A 21,418-nucleotide genomic window follows, 5' to 3' on the forward strand; every position below is an offset into this window, starting at 1 on the left:
TGGAACAATGAAAATCAAGCTGTTTATATGCCTTATAGAATAAATGACAAATGGAAAAAAAACATAGGCTACTGTTACACATTTTGCAATGAAAGGTATAGCATCATAAACCTGTGCAGAACATGTAATGGGAAATTATTTTATTTGTTTAAAAGCATCTCGGTAGGTACAGCACTCACCAGCCTGTACTCGCTTGGCGTGCGGTTTGAAACTGACGAACCGTTTCTAGAATTAAGAATTTTGTTTTCCGCACCACGGAAAAAAATACTTATAAACAGCATAACTACTTTTATTCTTCACATCACACCCTTGTAACCGATACCTGGCTAGATAACTGCACCCATCTGTAGGTTTTACCTTACGTGTAAAAAACTGAAACGAGCACGAAGCAAGTCGATCGTTCCCTCATGGACAGTATAATTAGTTTAATGGATACACGAATACCAAAGCAAGGTTAACCCTGTTTATGTATACGGTATCCTTTCATATACTTGAATAATTAAGTTTTGACAAGATATATGATATTTACAACTTTAATTTACAACGTCATCATATCGTGACGTCAGTGTACGTCCGTCTGCTTACTCAAAAATAACGATTAAGCTACTGCTGTTTACTCACATTAAAATAAAACTTGACGCCTACCCAATAAATTTGTATTCGATTAACTAGGTGGATGGTTTTTAGTACTGTATGCACAACTGTTACGAGTAGGGGAAAAGTTTCCCAGAGATCACACATATGTTGAAATGACATTGATTTCATATCAGACAAAAAGGTTAATCTTCAACGTTTCACTTTATATCAGCACTAAATCAAGGTTTTCCCACTATAAGTTTTTTAATATTGAAAATCTGACCAAAAATAAATTCAGTTTGAATGCTGATAATTTAACACTGACCATAATTCAACTATAATTCGAAATTGAGACACTAACATGGTGCTATTTTGGTTGGGTTTATGGTGAATGGATAAGTAAAACTGTATATTTAGCGTTCCAAAATCTTTTATTTGTGTCAAAGAAAAATAAAAACATGAAATATGTTGAAATAATCTAGTTTTCTGCAATATGGTATATTGCCACATCAACACCATCTACTCTACAGTTCGTCTTACAGCTGCTAAACGCTGCCCTGCTCCAGTCTGTCATTAATTTTGAGCAACATTTTGGTTATAGACCAGTGGTTTAAAAATTATGCCTCAAATCTCAAAGCCTTAAGCCTCAAAGTTGCACAGAATTTTGGGATTTGAATAGAGAATTCTAAACTATTCTGGGGATTAGACAGGACAGTGTTACAAAATGAATCTCTGTAACTAGGTCATAAAGCCGCTCTTGAATATGCTCGTCTACAAACATTAGTAATGCTGCTTATTGCCCCTCGTAACTCATACATCATCTTATGCTCATCTTCTACTGGGCTGTTATATGCTGTACTTGTTTATATTTAATTTAATTCAATTTAATTTATTTAGTATAGCACATTTTCACATTACATTGTCTCCAAGCACTTTACATTATCCATGCCCAAAGTCCAGAGTGAGCAAGCCGGAGGCAACAGTGGCAAGAAAAAACTCCCTAGTAGGAAGAAACCTTGGGAGGAAACGGACCCAAAGGGGGAGCCCGTCCTCCAGGGGGCGATAGAGGAAGCCTTAACCCTAACCAGACCCAAAGGGGGAGCCCGTCCTCCAGGGGGCAGCAGAGGAAGCCCTAACCCTAACCAGACCCAAAGGGGGAGCCCAACCTCCAGGGGGCAGCAGAGGAAGCCTTAACCCTAACCAGACCCAAAGGGGGAGCCCAACCTCCAGGGGGCGATAGAGGAAGCCTTAACCCTAACCAGACCCAAAGGGGGAGCCCATCCTCCAGGGGGCAGCAGAGGAAGCACAAATTAAGAAGACTTAAGTGGATTCTTTTAATGAAAAATAACCATTTTCATTATTTGTAAGAAAAAATTTATCAGATAATATTAGAAAGATTATGTAAATTTGGTATACATTTATGTAAAGCATGTTCATTTGCATTGTTTTTAATGGTAGACAGGCAACATGAACCTCTGGTCTTTGCAGGCTCTCAAACCAAAAGTTACCAACCTTCAGATCCATCTAAAGCATTGCAGCTTGCATGAACCAAAGAGACCATGTCACAGACGACATGTCCGGCACTGACTGATGTAAGCGTGTCACCATAAACTAGTTGTAATAACATGTGATGTCTGCTTGCACTGCGAATCGGACCAAAGTGAAGAGTGAGCTTAGGTGTAAAGGAAGTCGACAGGGAAGGTGGAGAGAGGGCTGTAAGGCAGAGAAAAGTCTCTCATGTCAGAAACGTTAAAAGTATTTAGAGATGCTTTGAGGTTGTTTTAGAATTGCAGAGCCTCTTTGCTATTGGCAATAAAGATAAAGGGATTTAATACTTCACATGTGCCCACACAAACTTTTCTTTTTTTCAGAACATAAATCGATTTTATTTGAAAGCATTTTATTTTATGGATCAAAAAATAGAAGAAGAAAAAAACTAAAAAAACGTAAGAAGATTTGAAGTGCTACAGTTACTAACAAGGTTTTTACTGGATTTCCATAAAATAGCATTTGTAAATGAAAATATACCTTTCGCTCAAAGAATGGTGGGGGGTCATGTTTAATGCAGTGGTCTGTCAAGTACAGCCGTGGAGACTATAGTAAAAGCATGCGATTATTCATTATATTCAGGGAAATTGGTATGAACTTTACATTAGTGAAGGAAAGTGTTTTTTTGCTTTATAAAGGTGTACTTATGAGTGAATGACAGGATACACTTCAATATAAATGCATCATTTATTACATATGGCAACTGACAGGACAATAGAACAACCATTTTCCTTATTTACCCAAAAATACGTCATTTTTGTTCATTTTTGTTCAAAGTTCATACCAATGTGGTGCTAACTCTGTTAACCCACTTTTATATGAATATTAATATATCTGCCCATCTATCCATCCAACTTCCCACTGATAACACACGACAGGATCAGGGAAGTAAAAGTTTTGTAATAAATCACAGCAACAACTTTATTTAGATTCATTCAAAACCTCTACAAGAGAAATGAGTTTAGAATAAAGTTTAGAATAGAATAATTTATTTTGTTCATGGGTGTTTAACTGAGAAACTCCTTTGCAGTTTGATTGTCATGCCATCCATAAAACCAAGTATGTCCAGATCATTCTTCAGAGTTTCTGAATTTCATTATTTGTTTTGGTAAACTACTTTTTACAGAACCTGTGCGATGGCAGGGCTGGTGAAAGGATCCATTGTTTTTTGAGTATTAATTAAAGACGTTAGTACAAACACTTCATGTATAAACACATCTTTATGTGACAAGAGAAGCACGACAGTGCAGCTAGCAGTAATTTTCATAACTTAATTCAGTGTTTTTTTTTCATTTAATTTATTTTTCATCTTGGACAAACATGGCTTCTCAGTAGTCAGATTTATTACATTGTACATACAGGAGAATAACTTCAAATCCCCCTGCCTATTTTTTTTGTTCGTTTTCCTGCAGGTACGTCTTTAACAACTGAAAGCTGTTTAGGAAAACTGGTGGTTCCAGTTTCTGCTCTCGTGTACATATGTCTGTGTGTCAGTACCCAATACTGAACTTAATATGGCTTGTTTCCAGTGACAATTGTATTGTTGTACAAAAACTTTTTTTAGACTATATATGCTGTCAGGACAAAATAAAGATTTTATGGTCTTGGGAAATCAGACCACAGGAGAGAGGAAGTAGCTTCATTAAATGTCTTTTTTCACTTTTTTTTTTTCATTTCTCAGCTCTCATTAGCACAGATTTTGCTGACATCAAAGAACAATTAATAGGATTGAAAAAGATTGGCCTATATTTCCTAACAAAGCCATAGCGACCAGTTGCTTTTCCTAAGGAAGGTTTGTTGGTCTCTTCATGCCGTTAATACTTCAGGAAGGCATTTCATGAAAGGTGCCTGGTGACGGACGGAAGCGCTGTGAAACAGGCGCTCAAAGCCAAATCTCTAACGGCGAGTTCGCAGGTTTAGTCATCCCTCTCAACAGAACCCAAAACTTCCATGCACTTCATACTGACTTCTGCTTTCTTGTAGAATTGTAGAATCTCTGGATATTTTGGGTTGTATCTTTTTACGGAGGTGCCTTTCAGCTGGGCCTGTTTCTTTGTCTGTTTGCCTCTGAAAGATGAGGAGTCCGGAGTCAAATATTTCCATTGGGAGGACATCTTTTTAAAATCTGGAAATGACTTTATTTCAAAGTACCCCCCCCCTCTCCCAAATGCTAACAAAGTATAATTATGATTTGAGTTAGAATATTTTATTTTTTACACGTTTGGAAGCAACAGGATTCAATTTTCCCCAAATGCAAGGCTAGCAATGATCTGAAGTAGGAATGTGTCAATACTGCGTGTGCAATTATAAACAATGTAACGTGACAGTGTCTTCTATCTTTCTTGTTCTTATACAACTGGATGAAAAGACAGGATAGGTATGTCTTGGAGATCTGCTTTGTGTATCCTATCAGTTTATAAACCCAGGAAATTAGCAGGGCTGCCTTGTGTAGGGAGATATTTATCATTTTAGCAAGTCTAGTTTCACCTGCTGCTTCCGTTTCTGCATCCTAACCAACACTCCCACACTTTATCTCATTCTCTAGCCTCCACTCTGACATACTGGGCTCTGCCTGTTTTAACTACACATGTACTTGAATAAATTCAGAATAACAAATGCTGTCATTATAGGCATTTGCTATTGGTATTGTAATCATGTCTTTTCATTTCTCTAGCCATCTTAAAAACAACTATACTATTTAATGTTGTCTCATTTATCACTATAGTGTTGCGGGTGCAGTATATTCTCAAAATAAGTCAGCTCTGTCAAATGAGAATAATTGGCTAAAAAATGGACGGAAGGAGATGGTAATGATGCAAGAACTAACCATTACTGTCAAAATACCAGCTGTAGCTTGACACTTTTCTTCACGGTATAAGAGGGAAAGTGCCCAGCAGGAATACTTATTTCTTACTTCTCGTTACTTGTGTTTTCTTATAATTTTTAAAAATGCTCATAACGTCTCTTTTGGTAGAATTTATGTCTTCAGTTGGTACAAGGTTTGTCTGTGTAAGGGGTTGTCTTGTAGTATAAAATATGGAGCGAATAAATAACATTGGCAATGCTGCCAGAAGATTCTGCTCCTGTCTCCCCTCCAAAATGTCTGCAGTTCCTAATCCAGTATTAACTGGAGCGAAAACCGTGCCATTGTGAACAAAAATATGTGGAGACGACTACTTGTTCTGCTGCTGTAATGACGTGGATGTAGTGTCTGCAGGGAGGCACTATGGGGCCTGTTCTGCTGTTCTGACTAAACAAGTGCAGAGGGATCATTAGCCAAAAGCGAGATGACAGGAACATTAATAGTAAGCACACATGAACAGTCAGCTGTGACTCATTCATGCTTACTCACTCACATAGACCATGCCAGCCAGTAGCAAAAAATTCTCTCCTGATTGTTGGCTCTTAAACAGCATTCTGTCTTCTTAGTCATAGCTCAGTACGGCTTTACTATTGCTTCTGTGTATGATGACCTCTGCATGTTTTTACTACATATCATTCATAGTCTTCCTCGCTGTTAGTTAGCTAGTTAGAGTCAGACATCTAGTAATAATATAATAATATGCTTTTTTTTTGCATTTAAGAGAAAAAAATCCAGAACTGTTAAATAAAGAGCATCTGGTTCTTTCTGTTTTGTCAGTATATCATTATTAAATGTTTTATTCATGTGGATAGTCATTTAAAAAGTGGGAATCATGTGTTGGCAACTAGTTACTGGGGTTGAGGAGGAAGGGATCTCTTTGGGATTGACTGTGGCACTTGGAAAGAAAGGCACATAATATCATCTAAAGAGGATGGCTGACCAAGGCGGACAAAGGGACAGGCTACCTGATTACTGTTTTCTGACCGCATTGTCTGGCTAGATATCACAACAGAGTATTTTAGAAAGAAACTTTGAGGATTTATACATGCATATTCCAGTTTTGTACAAAGGATACCGCCATAGTCCCTAATTCTAATCTATGGTGTCATTTAAATCTTCAAAATTGGTCCATGTAGAGGAAAAAAACTCTGGGATCCCCTTATGAAGGCCATGTGAAGCTCTTGCTTGTATGAGCAAAAAGAGAAAGCTGACTTTTTGGTTTAATTTGGAGGACTAGCAGTAATCCTGAAGACTTCCCTTTAGACAGGATTAGCGTGACTTCCCTGAATGGATCAAGGCTGCGTATCGGAGACTGTCAGTTATTATGTGCAGCTAAATTGGTAAAAAGTGGGTTATGGTCATGTGGAAAGGCATTACTATCATCATCATTATTATTATTATTATCATTATTAATAATAATAATAATAATAATAATAATAATCACCATCATAATGTGATTAAATATGAATAATAAAAGGTAATATAACGACTGTAAGAAACAAATATAATTGTATATAAAAATTGACGTTTATATACACTTACGGTCACTTTACTAGGTACACAATGATAATGCTGGGTAGGATTAGCTTTTGTTCTCAGAATAGCCAAATTCTTTGTTAAAACACACTCAGCACGGGGCTGGTAGTATCCGCTAGAGATTCTGACCATGTTGAAATGATTGCATCCAAAGGCCATTTTACCGTAATTTATAATTTCTGTAATTATATAACGAAACGATATAATTTAGTTTAATTTTTAGTTTAGTCAGGGTTTAGTTAAAATAAGGAAGCACTCATATGAAAACAGGGAGCACAAAATGTATTATGGATGGTGGCACTGTTCTAATGAGCATTGTAAGTCTAAGGGCTTAGCCTTAACAATGTATGTTTCTAACACTTCTCTTAGTCACGTCGTAGCAATGGCCATCTGTTCATGGAGCAGGTTAACTCTACAACGGCTGACATTTTGAACTTTGGGTCAAGGATTTTACAGAACCGTATAACCATATAACTGAGTAACAGAACCAGCAACTCCCACAGCCAATCCCCAATTCAATTTTCGAGAAACTGTATTGGCCAGAGAGCCCCGTTAGACACACATGCAGTTATGGTTTGTCTGGGGGATGTAATTTTAACTAGGGCTGTCAAAGTTAATACGTTACCCTTCATTTTAAATTCGTAATGCATTATTGTCTCTATGATTGCGTGGATGCATGCGGATGCATGGAGAGGTGCTAATACTCTGAAATAGAAAAAAATGAGGTGTTGGTACTGTGTACCGGTGAATACCTGCCTACTTCAAGCACTGATTTCACTTTAAAAAATAAAGAAATTTCAGTACTGAATATGTAGAGACTGTAAAACCTTTTTTTTAAATTGTGTTGCTATGTGACTACATATGCGATTAATCGTGATAAAAAAAAAATGCCCTAAACTTTATCTTCAGTCTTGGTCCTTGTTCTTTGCGGTTATGCAATTTCCAACTCCGTTTCAGTAAACCATGCTCCCAGTTGTGTGACCACGTCTTACCTGTGATGTATAAATCATTTTCAGGGCTAATATTTGTGAACGTGACAGCTGGAAGCAACTTCTCTGTGGTTACTTTTTACAATCACACGTTAATGTTTGTTTCAAGAGTAACAGTACACCTTACAATTGTATTATAATTGATACTTTCATTCATAAATCAATTTTTTGTTTGTAGCTATGCGTGCCAGACACGTAGTTATGGCAGACTTTAATTACACCCTAACCACTCTGAGGTCAAGTGTGCCTCTTCAGTATTTGTTTCTGGAGTAACAGTAAAATATATTTAATTGGCTCATAATTGGGACTTTCAGGCTTTCACTCTCAGGACTTACCTGTACTGTAATGTCTCTGTGAGACGCAGGTTGGCTATCATGTCAGTTAAAATGACTGTAAATGCTATCTATACTGTAATTCCAATTAATAGGCTTTCCATATAAAAGGGATATAAGAGGGTTAAATTTCATTTACTGTTATGTGTCTGCTTTTGTTAATACGATGGATAGCAATTACCGATTGAAAAACAAACATCAGTTAGCCAACTATTTCTTTCCATGTAACGGTACTGTTTTTCATTATAGTCACTTTTTGTCATATTGAAGTTGAGAGTAAGCCTATTACTTACTACTATTACTGTGTCGTCAGGTGTTCCTGATGCTGCTACTGTAAACTGAAGTCATATGAACAAAACTATATGTTCAAGTTGCTAAGCTACATAATTTAATCATACAACTCATGATCAGATCACTTGATCTGTTTTCACAGTCGGGGTTTTGATTCCTACAACTAATCGCAGTATGAACCTATGTTTACTGGAATGTACGCACATTTTTATTATAATGTATGGTATAATCTTCAACCTCTTCATAAGCATGTTTGTATTGGCAAATTTGTGGTGTCCTTAGAGCTTGTGCCGTACTCAAAATGGTTCCACACTCTGCTTTCACATTTGCTACTAGCTCGACCAGGTTTAATCTCTTTGTCTGAAACACAAGGACAAACGTAATTTTCTCCGTTTTTTTTAAATGCGCGTCATTGTGTCTCCTGTGAAATTTCCTGGAGCTCAGCAGTTTCAGACACTGAAACACTATGTTTACCGTTCATTATGTAGAGGAGGGAATTCTCATAGGTCAGTATAGGCTGACAGCCTGTTTACAGGCTTGATTTAAATAAAAAAAATAGATGTTAAAAAAGAGAAACCACAAATTGTAATTTCTGCTCACTAGGGGTTTAAGCAGCAAATCTGGCAATTTTTTAAAATTTAATTTCACTTAGTTTACTGGTTTGTTTTCATTTCAGTTTAGGTTTTATTATCGTTTTAGGTTTGTTTACAATAATAATCTTGAGTTCCACCACATCCAAGAGGTGTTCTATTGGATTCAGATCAGGTTTCTGGGGAGGCCACTAAAGAACACTGGCATCTTTGTCATTTTCATGAAAGCAGTTTGAGGTGCCTGCTGCTTTGTGTTGCATCATCCTGATGGAAGTAGACATCAGAAAATAGATAAATAGCGGCCATAAAGGGATGTAGATGATACGCAGCAATACTCTGTGGCATTTAAGTGATGCTCGACTGGTATATCTGGAGGCAACAGTTGAAGTAATCAAGCTGAAGAGAGTGTCCCAGGAAAATCCGAAGAGATGAGCAGTTTCTGAAATACACCAACAAGAGCACCAACAACCATGCCATATCACAAATATATCAGTGTTCCTAATAAATTGGCCAGTGATATATATATATATATATATATACTCACACACACAGTATTATTACAGTACTACAAATATCAAAAGCTGTATTAGCAGCTACATAGCACATACACTCTGTGCTCTATGTAGGATTTCATGAAATCAGTAGTATTTTGTGATGAGAAAAGACAGAGAGAACGCTATCAAATTTAAGGCTTTGTTCGTCTCAGCAGCTGCTTGTTAAGTGTTTCTTTTCTGATGCCTGGCTGTCGGAGCTTCATGGACAATAGCTAGCAGTCATCCAGCCTCTGTGTGATGTGATGTGTGATTGTAGGTACAGAGGGCCTCTCGTGAACGGCACACAGGATGGAGAATCTGCTCCTTTGGGAAAGGAAAAGATTACCTCCCGAAAAGTACATAGACACATTAGTATACTGTTTATAATCATGTCTTAATTTCCTCTGTCACTTCAAGTTTATCAGGATCAGCAGTATTTTTTTAAAAAACAATTACACTAAGCCCTGTAAATCAGATATAAATTACTAAGTATTAATCTGAGAGCGTTACTGGCATATGCAGAAAATAAACCTAGACATGCTGTAAGGGATGTTGGGCTGGCATTGGATGTATCATTGTGTTTATTAATTTAATAGCTTTCATGGTTTCTTAAATAATTTATTTACCCTATTTTAGCAAAAGCTTAAAAAACATTTGTAAAAATAAGTTTCCAATTCTAGGAACAGATTGAAACTTTCTCTTAAATGTACCTGAGGGGCGTGGGCCAGGGGTGTTGTAATTGCATCAGAGTGTCTGTGATGTTCCACCAGCCAAGACTCAGTGTGAATGTAATTTGTTTAATCAAATCGACACCATGTCAGGATTAGTGAAAGATGATGATGTTCTGCCTGCATCTTATACTTGCTAGACTGGTAGTGATGCAACCGGTAGTGCTGACTTATGCACTTTCTTAAATCGTAGTAAAATAAGTCAATAACAAGCCCAACTCATTCCATCTTCTGGTGAGATTGGCCTGTGCAGGATGGCTTTCTCCTCAGACTGAGTGATGGGATTTTGCAACTCTTCATAGAAAAGACCCATAAAAAGATACCACATCCTCATGAAAGCCCCCAAGAAAACTGCATGACAAGAAGAATTGCTTTCAAAATGATGTTGTTGGCTGGTTTGACATATCGTGTTGTTGAATCTGCAGTAAGAAAATCTTTAAAATGCAGGTACAAGGAGAGAAAAAAATAGTTCAGAGTAGTCTGTATGCAAATACAGTATGTGACCATGTCATGTGGTATCTGTTTTTAAAAAATACTGCCTAGTTCTATATTATAGTGTGCATTTCATTTCATTTTTATTTTTACATTGACTTAGTGTAGATTATATTTTCTGAATTTGAAAATTCAGCAGCTGTTTATAGGCAGCCTGCTTGTGCTTTTCGGGTTGAATAATCATACACATAAACATTCATTTCAAAATAACAGTTTTAGTTTCGCATTTTTGCTGAAAAGTGCATTTGAAAGCAACTTTTGCTGAGGCAAAAATCTTTAGCCTTTTAACTTTAGCTTAGCTATCATTTCTGAGGGAATCAGCAGGCAAGTAATCTGCCGGCATAGATTAAATTTTACGGCTTTGCTCAGGACCTCAGTGTCTGTTTGGGGAATTGTTCTCTGTCTGCTTCAGGTAATACAAAACGGACGCTGTGGGATTTGGGATGAGGTACTCAAATTTATTTCCCAAACATCCAGACGATGAGTCCTGAGCTCCCGCCTATAGGAAGTAAGCACTCTTTGGTTTAGACATCGAGGGGATTAGAGAAAATCAAGCCAATTTATGCTTCGCAAAAACCAAGTTTTTATTTTCTCAGCCTGTTTTGATATGCAAAACCACATCTCATTGCATTATTTAGGGTTTTTCTGGAACCGGATGCAGGAAGCTTTCAGGACCCATCATACGCATTATTTATGACCCGAGGATCCAGTATAATCACAGTGTCTTCGCCCAGTTTTTCCATTACTCAGTTATGAAGTTTTAAACTAGGGCATATGCATATAAAGTTACTCTGATGGGAGATTCGGCTGCTGTTCTGTGGTTAGACAGTGTATGAAGCACACCTAATCTTTGTTTGTTTGTGTGTCTCTTCACATTGTTATTTGCATGTATTTTTATTGAATAGGTTAAACGTACCTTAATATGGCATCATTGTCAAATTGCGAGGACAAGAAACCTATCCTATGCATGCTTAGTAAATGCACACGCACATATGTACCAATAGCCCATATGTATATTTCTTGAATTGCAAACACAAAGAATACACCTGTATAAGGACCATAGAGCCAGTCTTCTATAAGGCAGACGAATCAGATTGCAGGGCGAGCTGTCTGAAATGATCTGAGATGATCTGATTGTAGTCATGTGCAGTAGAGAAGTCCGTCAGCATGAGCAGTGCAGTCGCCCCCCCCAATCCCCTCCCCCCCCCGGCTCCTATCCAGCCCTCAGTTTACAGTCTCCCCTTCAGCAATCAGTGTGACAGCACGATTCACTGTCTGCTTCTGTCCAACTGCGATCAAATGGCACAGAAGTCACAGACATTTACTTGCATCAGTTACTAAACTTTGGGTTGTTAAATACCAACCAAACACTGGTCACCCTGAAAAATGTGCCCTTATACCCAGTCTTGAAATGAAACCACTGTATGGCCAGAAGTGAAACAAGACCCAGTTTCAAATGTACTCAGAGGTAGCTGTCAGCAACATTCATGCATTAAGCATGAGCCACTACTCATAAAGCAAATTCTCATCCGACAGTAAATAATAATTTGGACACAACGATGCACGAGTGAGAAGGAGGGGTCAAGCAGAGTAATACAGAACATCTGAAGCGATAGGCATCCTGTAATCATTAAGTTTTAATGAAAAATCAGATATTGTGGGTGGACTGTTATACAAAATTTTGTCATAATACAAAGCAGTACCCAATTCTGAATGTAATGACGCAAAGAGTAGCAGACTACTGGGCATGAAAGGAAGTTGAAAAGAAGTGACTCAGTTTTTTGTTTATGTGGAGCAGTGTACGAACATAATGTGTTCTGGCAAGTTGTCCTTAACTATATTCTTGACAAAACCATGTTTTCTAGCTGGAATATGTTACAAATAATGACAGAGTTGTCTTGGCCCACTCACTCCACTAGAAAGCAGGAATTCAGTTCAGCAACACCTTAGTGACAGGGGAGAATATAGCCAGGGAACCGCTTAAGGAAACAAATATGGACATGCCAGTCTGCCGATTCTCTTTAAATCACCGTATCTGCTATTCATTTGTAGGATGTAAGGGAACACATTTACAATGATGTCTAGCATGATGAAATAGTTATGCCTATAATGTCAGAATAATGCATATTATAGTTTACTATGTATATCCAGGGAAAAACAATGACTTTGTGGTTTGGAATCCCAATCATCATGATTAGGGCTTTGAATCCAGCCTCCATTCGGTGTATGGAGTTTGCATGTTCTTTCCATCATTTGGGTGTTAGTTTCCTGCAGCAAGTCAAAGACATGAGGTTAGGTAAAGTGAAACTCTAGATTGTCCATAGTGTGCATATCCCCAGGGTATCTACTTTAGGGGATCCTCCTTAGGGTATCTACTTTAGGGTATCCTCCCCAGGGTATCCTCCTTAGGGTATCTACTTTAGGGTATCCTCCCCAGGGTATCCTCCTTAGGGTATCTACTTTAGGGTATCCTCCCCAGGGTATCCTCCTTAGGGTATCTACTTTAGGGGATCCTCCCCAGGGTATCCTCTTTAGGTTATCTACTTTAGGGTATCTTCCCCAGGGTATCCTCCTTAGGGTATCTACTTTAGGGTATCCTCCCCAGGGTATCCTCCTTAGGGTATCTACTTTAGGGTATCTTCCCCAGGGTATCCTCCTTAGGTTATCTACTTTAGGGTATCCTCCCCAGGGTATCCTCTCCAGGGTGTCCTCCTTAGGGTATCTACTTTAGGGGATCCTCCTTAGGGTATCTACTTTAGGGTATCCTCCCCAGGGTATCCTCCTTAGGGTATCTACTTTAGGGTATCCTCCCCAGGGTATCCTCTTTAGGTTATCTACTTTAGGGTATCTTCCCCAGGGTATCCTCCTTAGGTTATCTACTTTAGGGTATCCTCCCCAGGGTATCCTCTCCAGGGTGTCCTCCTTAGGGTATCTACTTTAGGGGATCCTCCTTAGGGTATCTACTTTAGGGTATCCTCCCCAGGGTATCCTCCTTAGGGTATCTACTTTAGGGTATCCTCCCCAGGGTATCCTCCTTAGGGTATCTACTTTAGGGTATCCTCCCCAGGGTATCCTCCTTAGGGTATCTACTTTAGGGGATCCTCCTTAGGGGATCCTCCTTAGGGTATCCTCCTTAGGGTATCTACTTTAGGGGATCCTCCCCAGGGTATCCTCTTTAGGTTATCTACTTTAGGGTATCTTCCCCAGGGTATCCTCCTTAGGGTATCTACTTTAGGGTATCCTCCCCAGGGTATCCTCCTTAGGGTATCTACTTTAGGGGATCTTCCCCAGGGTATCCTCCTTAGGGTATCTACTTTAAGGGATCCTCCCCAGAGTATCCTCCTTAGGGTATCTACTTTAGGGGATCCTCCCCAGGGTATCATCCTTAGGGTATCTACTTTAGGGTATCCTCCCCAGGGTATCCTCCTTAGGGTATCTACTTTAGGGTATCCTCCCCAGGGTATCCTCCTTAGGGTATTTACTTTAGGGTATCCTCCTTAGGGTATCTACTTTAGGGGATCTTCCCCAGGGGATCTTGCCCAGGGTATCCCGCCCAGGGGATCTTGCCCAGGGCATCCTCCTCAGAGTATCCTGCCCAGGGTATGCTCCCCAGCTATGTCTGTGTGCTTGGGTATCCGCAAGCCTAGTGCCCTCTGGTTCCTAGGCTGACTGTCACCCTGAACTGCATAGGCTTTTGGGAAATGAATGTAATACTCACATTTTAAAGGCAATAGCTAATTTTAAAAGCATACATTGCATGCATGTGATGCAGAGATAATGTAAATCCTTGCTCCCAGTATATACCAGTATCCAACGGAGCCGGAGTCATCTTCCCATTGTGAAAAAGAGCAGAACCACTTGACAAAGCGATGTGGCTGAGAGCTTTTGTCGTCATTCTGTTCTCAGGACTAACATGAAATGTTTAGTATTCATTCTATGACCAAAAGGCTATCACCTCATACCTTATATCAGTAAACTGCAAGGATATCCAACCCGCATTGTTGGGAAAAAAAATGTTTCAAAGACTTCTGATGGACTGAGCTACATGAGTTACAAGATACTGTGTCAAAACCACCATTGTCAATTGAATACAAAAACCACATGACATGTCTTATGAAAATGTCAAAACACATCAAGAAAAAGACGTGAAGGTGACGGTTCGACTTCCGTAACCACAGATGCTTGTCATTGTGTGCTTTGGTTCCTGTTGAATGGAAGGTGAAGATCAAAGAAACTTAAAACCTAAGAGCTCATGGAGAGGGACATACCGGAGGGGGGTGTCTAGCAGTTTGGAAATATTTGTAGATTTTAAAACGCCTCGTGATTTGAAATGGCTTGACTCTTGCTGTGACCACTGATAGTACCCTGATTGGTGTTAATATGATGGGGAAACACATGAGGTCCATATGCACATATTCAGAGTATCATCTCCTTATCTATTTGACTGGGACTGGAGATTACCCACAACAAAAAAATCACAACTGGAACCCTATGCCGCCAACTTTGGCAAGAGATTTCAGAGATAGACCACAAACATTTATGTCTTATGCAGGGTAAACTGACATGGGGGCAGTCTATGAAAGGATGGATAGATAGATAGATAGATAGATAGATAGATAGATAGATAGATAGATAGATAGATAGATAGATATAGATATAGATAGATAGATATAGATAGATAGATAGAGCGTTGAGAAGTCCATTGTGTGGCTAAGTATTACAAAGACACATGAGTCCAGTCATTTTAAAAGTGTTGTCATTTTTGGTGCCAGGCCTGGTGGTACGGAGATCTCAGAAACAACCACCCACCTGGGATTTCCACATTTTTCTGCATTTAGAGTTTATAGAGAATGATAACATAAATGAAAAAGCATCCAGTCAGCAGCAGTTTTATGGCTGAAAACACCTTGCTAATGAGAGAAGTCAGAGGAGGACTTGTATAAGCGAACAGGAATGCCACAACTGCAAAAATAACAGCTCAGTTGTGCAGAAAGGGATCTCTCAATGCCTTTCTTGTCAGCCATCGGAGTGGTTAATGTATTACATAGGGGCACCTAATAGAGTGACTACTGAGTGCAGCTGGCATAGGGGAAATCCTATAAATTTTTGGTGCTAATACAGCAATTGTAGACATTAATATTGTGGTTGAATTAATCTTTTCAGAAACAGTCAAAGTCAAACATAATTAGATATTTTAGCAGAAGTGTTTTGTAATATAAATATTCTAGTTGTTTCAAAAGATTAAATGGGAAAATTTTTATTAAAATATTTTTTGGTCTGTCCTGCTCATGAGTAGAATTTGTCGTTGGTATCTTTCCAGTGATTACTATTTGTGGTTACGTGTGCACTTAAGATGAATGATAATTAACATGTCATGTTGTTGTTTTACAGACGGAAAATTATTCGATCGACTCCAGCTATGTAAACAGTAGAGCGCATCTCATTAAAAGGTGGGTTTTCAATGAAAAATCCTCATTTTGTCCTATATTTCTTTAATTTTCTTTAATATTTCCTGCTAAACCAATGATATCTCTAAACATCAATACTGATGAATTATATCTTCCTGTCTGTCTCTTTATGTAGCTATTTAAATATCCTCCATGCCATATCTATCTTATGCTTGCTCCCTTCAAACAATGTAATTATGGTGCTTCAGTCCAAAACACCATAAAAAAATTTTAAATAACCACGGCCCACTGATGCCCTGGTGTAGTACAGTCACCACTAAGTTCAGTGTGTGCTGTCCTTTATAGTTAATTGATCCCCACATACAATGAAATGATCAAATGCAATTTGCTTATAAGAAACGCCAGTGAATATGCATGAGATCGAGGAACATGAAGAGAAAGGTGTGGGAAATCGTATCTGAGAGAACTTCACCATTATGGTAAATCAGCTTCCCCCTGTCACACTGCAGCACATCGACATTCAAGGACATGGAAGGTAACAGCCTTAAAGACAGCGGTCATGAAGAAAGTGACCAGACTGACAGCGAGCATGATGTGCAAAGAGCTCTCTATCCAGACACTGCCGCCAATGATATGCTCAACGTAACCGTGCCATCGAGCGGCTGCCAGGTGCCGGCCTTAGGTAAGCTTACCTCCAGTTTTCACACAGGCACGTTAAAATTGTTATTTAGTATTTTCACACTTTTATTTGTTAGTCATCTACAGAGACACATTAACGTACTCAGTGGCCTCTGGGCTATTTAAAGTGTCAGTGGTCCCTGGGGTATTTCAGGTGTCAGAGGGCCCTGGGCTATTTCAGGTGTCAGTGTCCCCTGGGTTATTTCAGGTGTCAGTGGCCCCTGGGCTATTTCAAGTGTCAGTGGCCCCTGGGCTATTTCAAGTGTCAATGGCCCCTGGGCTATTTCAGGTGTCAGTGTTCCTGTAGACTATTTCAGGTGTCAGTGGCCCCTGGGCTATTTCAGGTGTCAGTGGCCCCTGGGCTATTTCAGGTGTTGGAGGCATCAAGGCTATTTCAGGTTCAACAGACCATGAAACTGACTTTCTTCCTTTTACCTTTATTGAGAAGAAATCAGTTATAATAATTTTGTTATTTAAGAAATTCCATCCATCCTATCCATTATTTATGTATAGGTCAGCATGGTGAATAAAGGTGACGATGCCTCAGTAGATAGTCCTATTGCCTCATCTTAACTTCCCCACACTCTGACTTGGCGTCTCTGCATGACCTATTGTGTATGTGTGTGTGTGTGTGTATGTGTGTCAGCAGGTATACCTTACCTTACAGGGACACAATGTCCCCACAATGTGATAAATACCCATTGAATACTGAAGACCAGATTCTTGTTCTTCATTAGGAAATACTAAATTTAATAAAAATCTGTGGCTGCAATGAAAACACTAAAAATGCAAAAACTCTTGCATTTTGCTTGGTTACTTATGGTTATGGTTAGGGCTGGGTAGGGGTTAATGTTGTCGTAGTTAGCGTCAGCATTTCTCCCATAGAAATGAATGAGGGGTCCCCATAAAGATATGTTTGCCCGACATGTGCACACCCCTGTGATTGGTGGGTCTCTCATGTGGGCGGGGCTTCTCCACCTTGTGACTTGTGCAGCCTGGCATAGGCTTCATGCTCTTTATTGATGATATATTTTAGAATAGAAGTATAATCACAGAGATGTTGTTTTCAGAGTCAGTCTTTACAAACAATTTTGAGAACTCAAATTTCTACATATTTATTTTTTGCAACCCGCATGTTTATTACTGTAATTTTATTTTTGGAGATGCATATTGTCGGTGTCCTCCAAGATGTACAGTCCTGGTTAATTTAGATATTGTAAAATATGATTTAGGGTAGAATGGATGTCTTCTGTTTATAAAGGGAGTTCCTCAAAGAAATTACAAAAATGTTTTTTCTATGATTTTTCTGTACGAGAAGTATTTGACTGACTTGGATCCTGTTTAATATCGTAAGGCATGAGTTATCTCTTCTGAAGTTCCCTTGACTGGTGTCCATTTTAATTAGGGCTGCACAATATTGAAAAAAATCACAATGCACTTATGAAATTGCGATAAATATTGTGATATTTACTACATTAGACATAAAAGGAGAAAAATTACGCACAATAAACTAACAGTCAAATAGAACTTATTGCCTATCAATGCAGTCTGACTTTAGTAGGCAAATCAAGTCAGAAGTTTAATAATTTCAACTAAATTGTGGGACCCATATATCAAGAATTCCCTACTTACCACAGAAAACATGGCCTTTCCCTTGAGACTGCATTTCACAGAACATGACTTTCACGCAGTGCTAGATGTGTTTATGAAAACTACAGTATGACAAAAATTTTACGTAAACAAAATTTTTTAATTGATGAAAACAAGATGAAAATAAAACTAAATTATGATACCAAAAACTATGAATGAAGATTTACTGACACTTTTGTCAACAAATAAAAACAAGTCGAGTATCAGTTGTAGTTGCCTATGATTGGATAAAAATCATGCAGAAATGCACAGAAATCATGCAGTTCGGTTTCTGTAATGTACTGTAGTATGTATGTATGTATGTATATATGTATGTATGTACGTATGTACTGTATGTATGTACAGTATGTATGTATGTATCTATGTGTTCTTTTATTCATTTTCAAGTTAATTTGACTTATGGTCTAGCAGGTTACCTCATATTATATCTTACAGAATCCTGTCTGGTAATTTATTTATTCAATTTATGAGATTTACATGTGCACACAGAAACAGATGGCAGGCAAAATGCAATCATATTTTCATTATAAACCGAAAGATCTGATTATAATTTAGACTTGCTAACCAATGTGGCATTGATAGAATTAAAAGCACCTTAATCTATCTGATAAGGTTCTGCTCAATCCCTGAACATTTTAAACTGCTTAAAATGAATTTGTATATTCTCTTTTATATTATTATTATTATACTTTCCAAAAGAATATTAATCCTTTTATACAATTTGAATAAACTGTACAAAGTATTAAATGTGACATTTTAAAAGCACATTAGTACAGGAAAATATTGGAATATCATGAATTCCTTCCATATTTGCTTTGTATTTCCATCTGTTCCATTGGTAGTAAAATAATTTTGGTAGGAATGCCTAAGTAGTGGAAAGGTATTTTGATCGCAACTAACGTGGAGGTGGTGAATTGTTTAATTATGGGGAAACAGCACAAAACAACACAGAGAAAGTGATTTTTTTTCAGTGTCTTTTACTGTGTTTTACTGTAGAATTTCTTGAATGCAAAAGCAACATATTTCACAGGAGCTAGATAGCTCACGGAAACCCAATCAGCACCAGCTGCTCCCTTGCCACATCCAGGCTTTTTAATTGTCAGTCCCAAATTTTTCCCTCTGATGGATTCCCAATGGCTTGCTTCTTCTCAACTGCCCTGAGCTATCTCTCCACACCTCATTAGTGTTCAAAATCACCAGGGCCACACTTCTCCTAATTGATTTCGAAACCCCCCTTTTTTCTCCACCTCTTCGCTATTTGATCATCTAAACTATAAATGGCTACTTGGAAAACGCGTGTGATTTGCGGCGCTTCTTTTGTCAAATCAAAGGAACGGTAAATCAGATTCCCTGTTCGTGCTGTAAACATATTCAAGATTAATTCTTAGTTTACTGTCTTTTGATCTGCTTACGGAAATGCCGACAGGTGTCAAAAATCAGGAGAGCATCAGTAAGAGGCTTAGGCTGGCAATCTATGAGATGGCACGGCTGAAGTAAACAGTCGTGAGAAAATACAAGGGGGAAAAAAAAATCTGTAAAGGAAACAAATATCTTTCTGACAGGGAAGTCTTTTTTCCCAATTTATAAGAGATCCTTTGAGGTCTGAGCAGACGCTAACAGCTCCTGCAGAAATCTCAAAAGTCTGCTGTTTTTTCAACATTATTCTTGGTATGAACATCTATTACTGAATAAACCTCGTCTTCCGAGGTCCTCTCCTCTTTACAAAAAAAGGATCTCAGTCTAGTTTGCTGTTTGTCGAGCGGTTCTGTCAGGCATTGCTGTTGCCTTTTTGTCGAAAACAACCAAACGATGCCTGAAGGAACAATACCGTAAAATCACAAGATTTCCCAACAACAACGAACTTTTAATAGCATTAATTGTACATTTCATGATCTTCATCCAGAATCATAATTAGTAATATGTTATATGTTCCTATTTTTTAAAACATTTATATTTTATTTTTATTTCCTATAACTCAGGTGCTGCCTGTAACCACTGTCAAACTTTTAATCATTTTTCATGTGCATGTGTGTCTCTATGTGCTTGCAACTATCAACCCGCATCCTAAATACCTTGTTTAATTTCATTTCACTATTTAAAGTCTGCTTTCCATTACTGTATATTATGTGTATTCACTTTAGCACATAAAAAACATGTGTGCTATAGTGTAACTCTGCTTACAGTAAATTAATTTGATTGACACTTTTATTTTCTTTTACGTAATATGTCTATTTGCTGAAACCTCCCCAAAATGGATAAAACCTGTGTCTTATTTTGTATGCCTTTAACAACAAAACACGTTTTTAAAGAACATCTTCTGGGGGATTTCAATAGACCCCAAATATGCAGTACTGATTGAGTATACCAGCATATCATACTGTTTGAATAATCCAAATTAAAAATGAGCTCATCACGCTGTCTGGAGAACTTGTATAATAGTCACGTCAAACACAGATGGAATTAGATCAGGCCCGTCCAGAGCCCAATAAGGAGCTCACAATGTAGGACTTTGTGGAAAACAAATTAAAGACTGGAGAAAGAAAAAAAGAAATCCCCTAAGTTCTTTTACTCTAGGAAGCTTGGTTATGGGTGTGTGTGTGTGTGTGTGTGTGTGTGTGTGAGAGAGAGAGAGAGAGAGAGAGAGAGAGAATGATTTCTATAATACTGTATTCATATAATGAGGAGTTATGGAAGGATACAAGTCATTTTATAGTCTTGTACACCTCTTCTGCAGTCTGCTGTCTATAAAGCTGTTGAGGACCCAATTTCCTCTGTAGCCTGATCAAAGTTTGAGATTTTGTGACAGTGAGGCCAGCTTTCTCATGCCCCTGCTGGCCTATTCTGCCAGCCCACCACCCAAGCGCCATCTGTCACCACTTTACTCCCTGGGTACTGCCCGTTTCAGTCTGGGCACCATATGCCAGCGAGCAAACACCTTGTGATAATGGAAGCTATTGGAACTGCAGCATGACATGAAAACACCATCTATACTTTAATCAGGATGGTGATTGTCCAGATCCACCCAGTAGACAGCCTTGGCTGCAGTCCAGTGTGATCTGATTTGTGACACTATATTACAACAGTCACCCATCTCCCACAATGCACTGCTGAGATACAATACAGTGCTTCTTAATCAGCTGTGGAAATGCCAAATCGCAGGCCACTTTAATTCAAGTTTTGGGTGCTGCCTTGTGCCTTGTCTTT

The 21,418-nt window shown here is 38.4% G+C and overlaps 1 protein-coding gene across 4 annotated transcripts in view; it reads left to right on the plus strand.

Moving 5' to 3' along the window:
* The window catches only part of LOC125713357 (protocadherin-19-like), a 56,716-nt gene that overhangs the window by 13,052 nt on the left and 22,246 nt on the right, over positions 1 to 21,418 (plus strand). For all 4 annotated transcript variants that reach the window (XM_048984389.1, XM_048984391.1, XM_048984390.1 and 1 more), the window contains exons 3-4: positions 15,870 to 15,928; positions 16,396 to 16,568. In XM_048984389.1, coding sequence (XP_048840346.1) covers positions 15,870 to 15,928; positions 16,396 to 16,568 — 232 coding nt within the window. The remainder of the gene's footprint in view (positions 1 to 15,869; positions 15,929 to 16,395; positions 16,569 to 21,418) is intronic.

This window comes from Brienomyrus brachyistius, chromosome 18 (genome assembly GCF_023856365.1).
Source record: "Brienomyrus brachyistius isolate T26 chromosome 18, BBRACH_0.4, whole genome shotgun sequence".
Lineage (NCBI taxonomy): Eukaryota > Metazoa > Chordata > Actinopteri > Osteoglossiformes > Mormyridae > Brienomyrus > Brienomyrus brachyistius.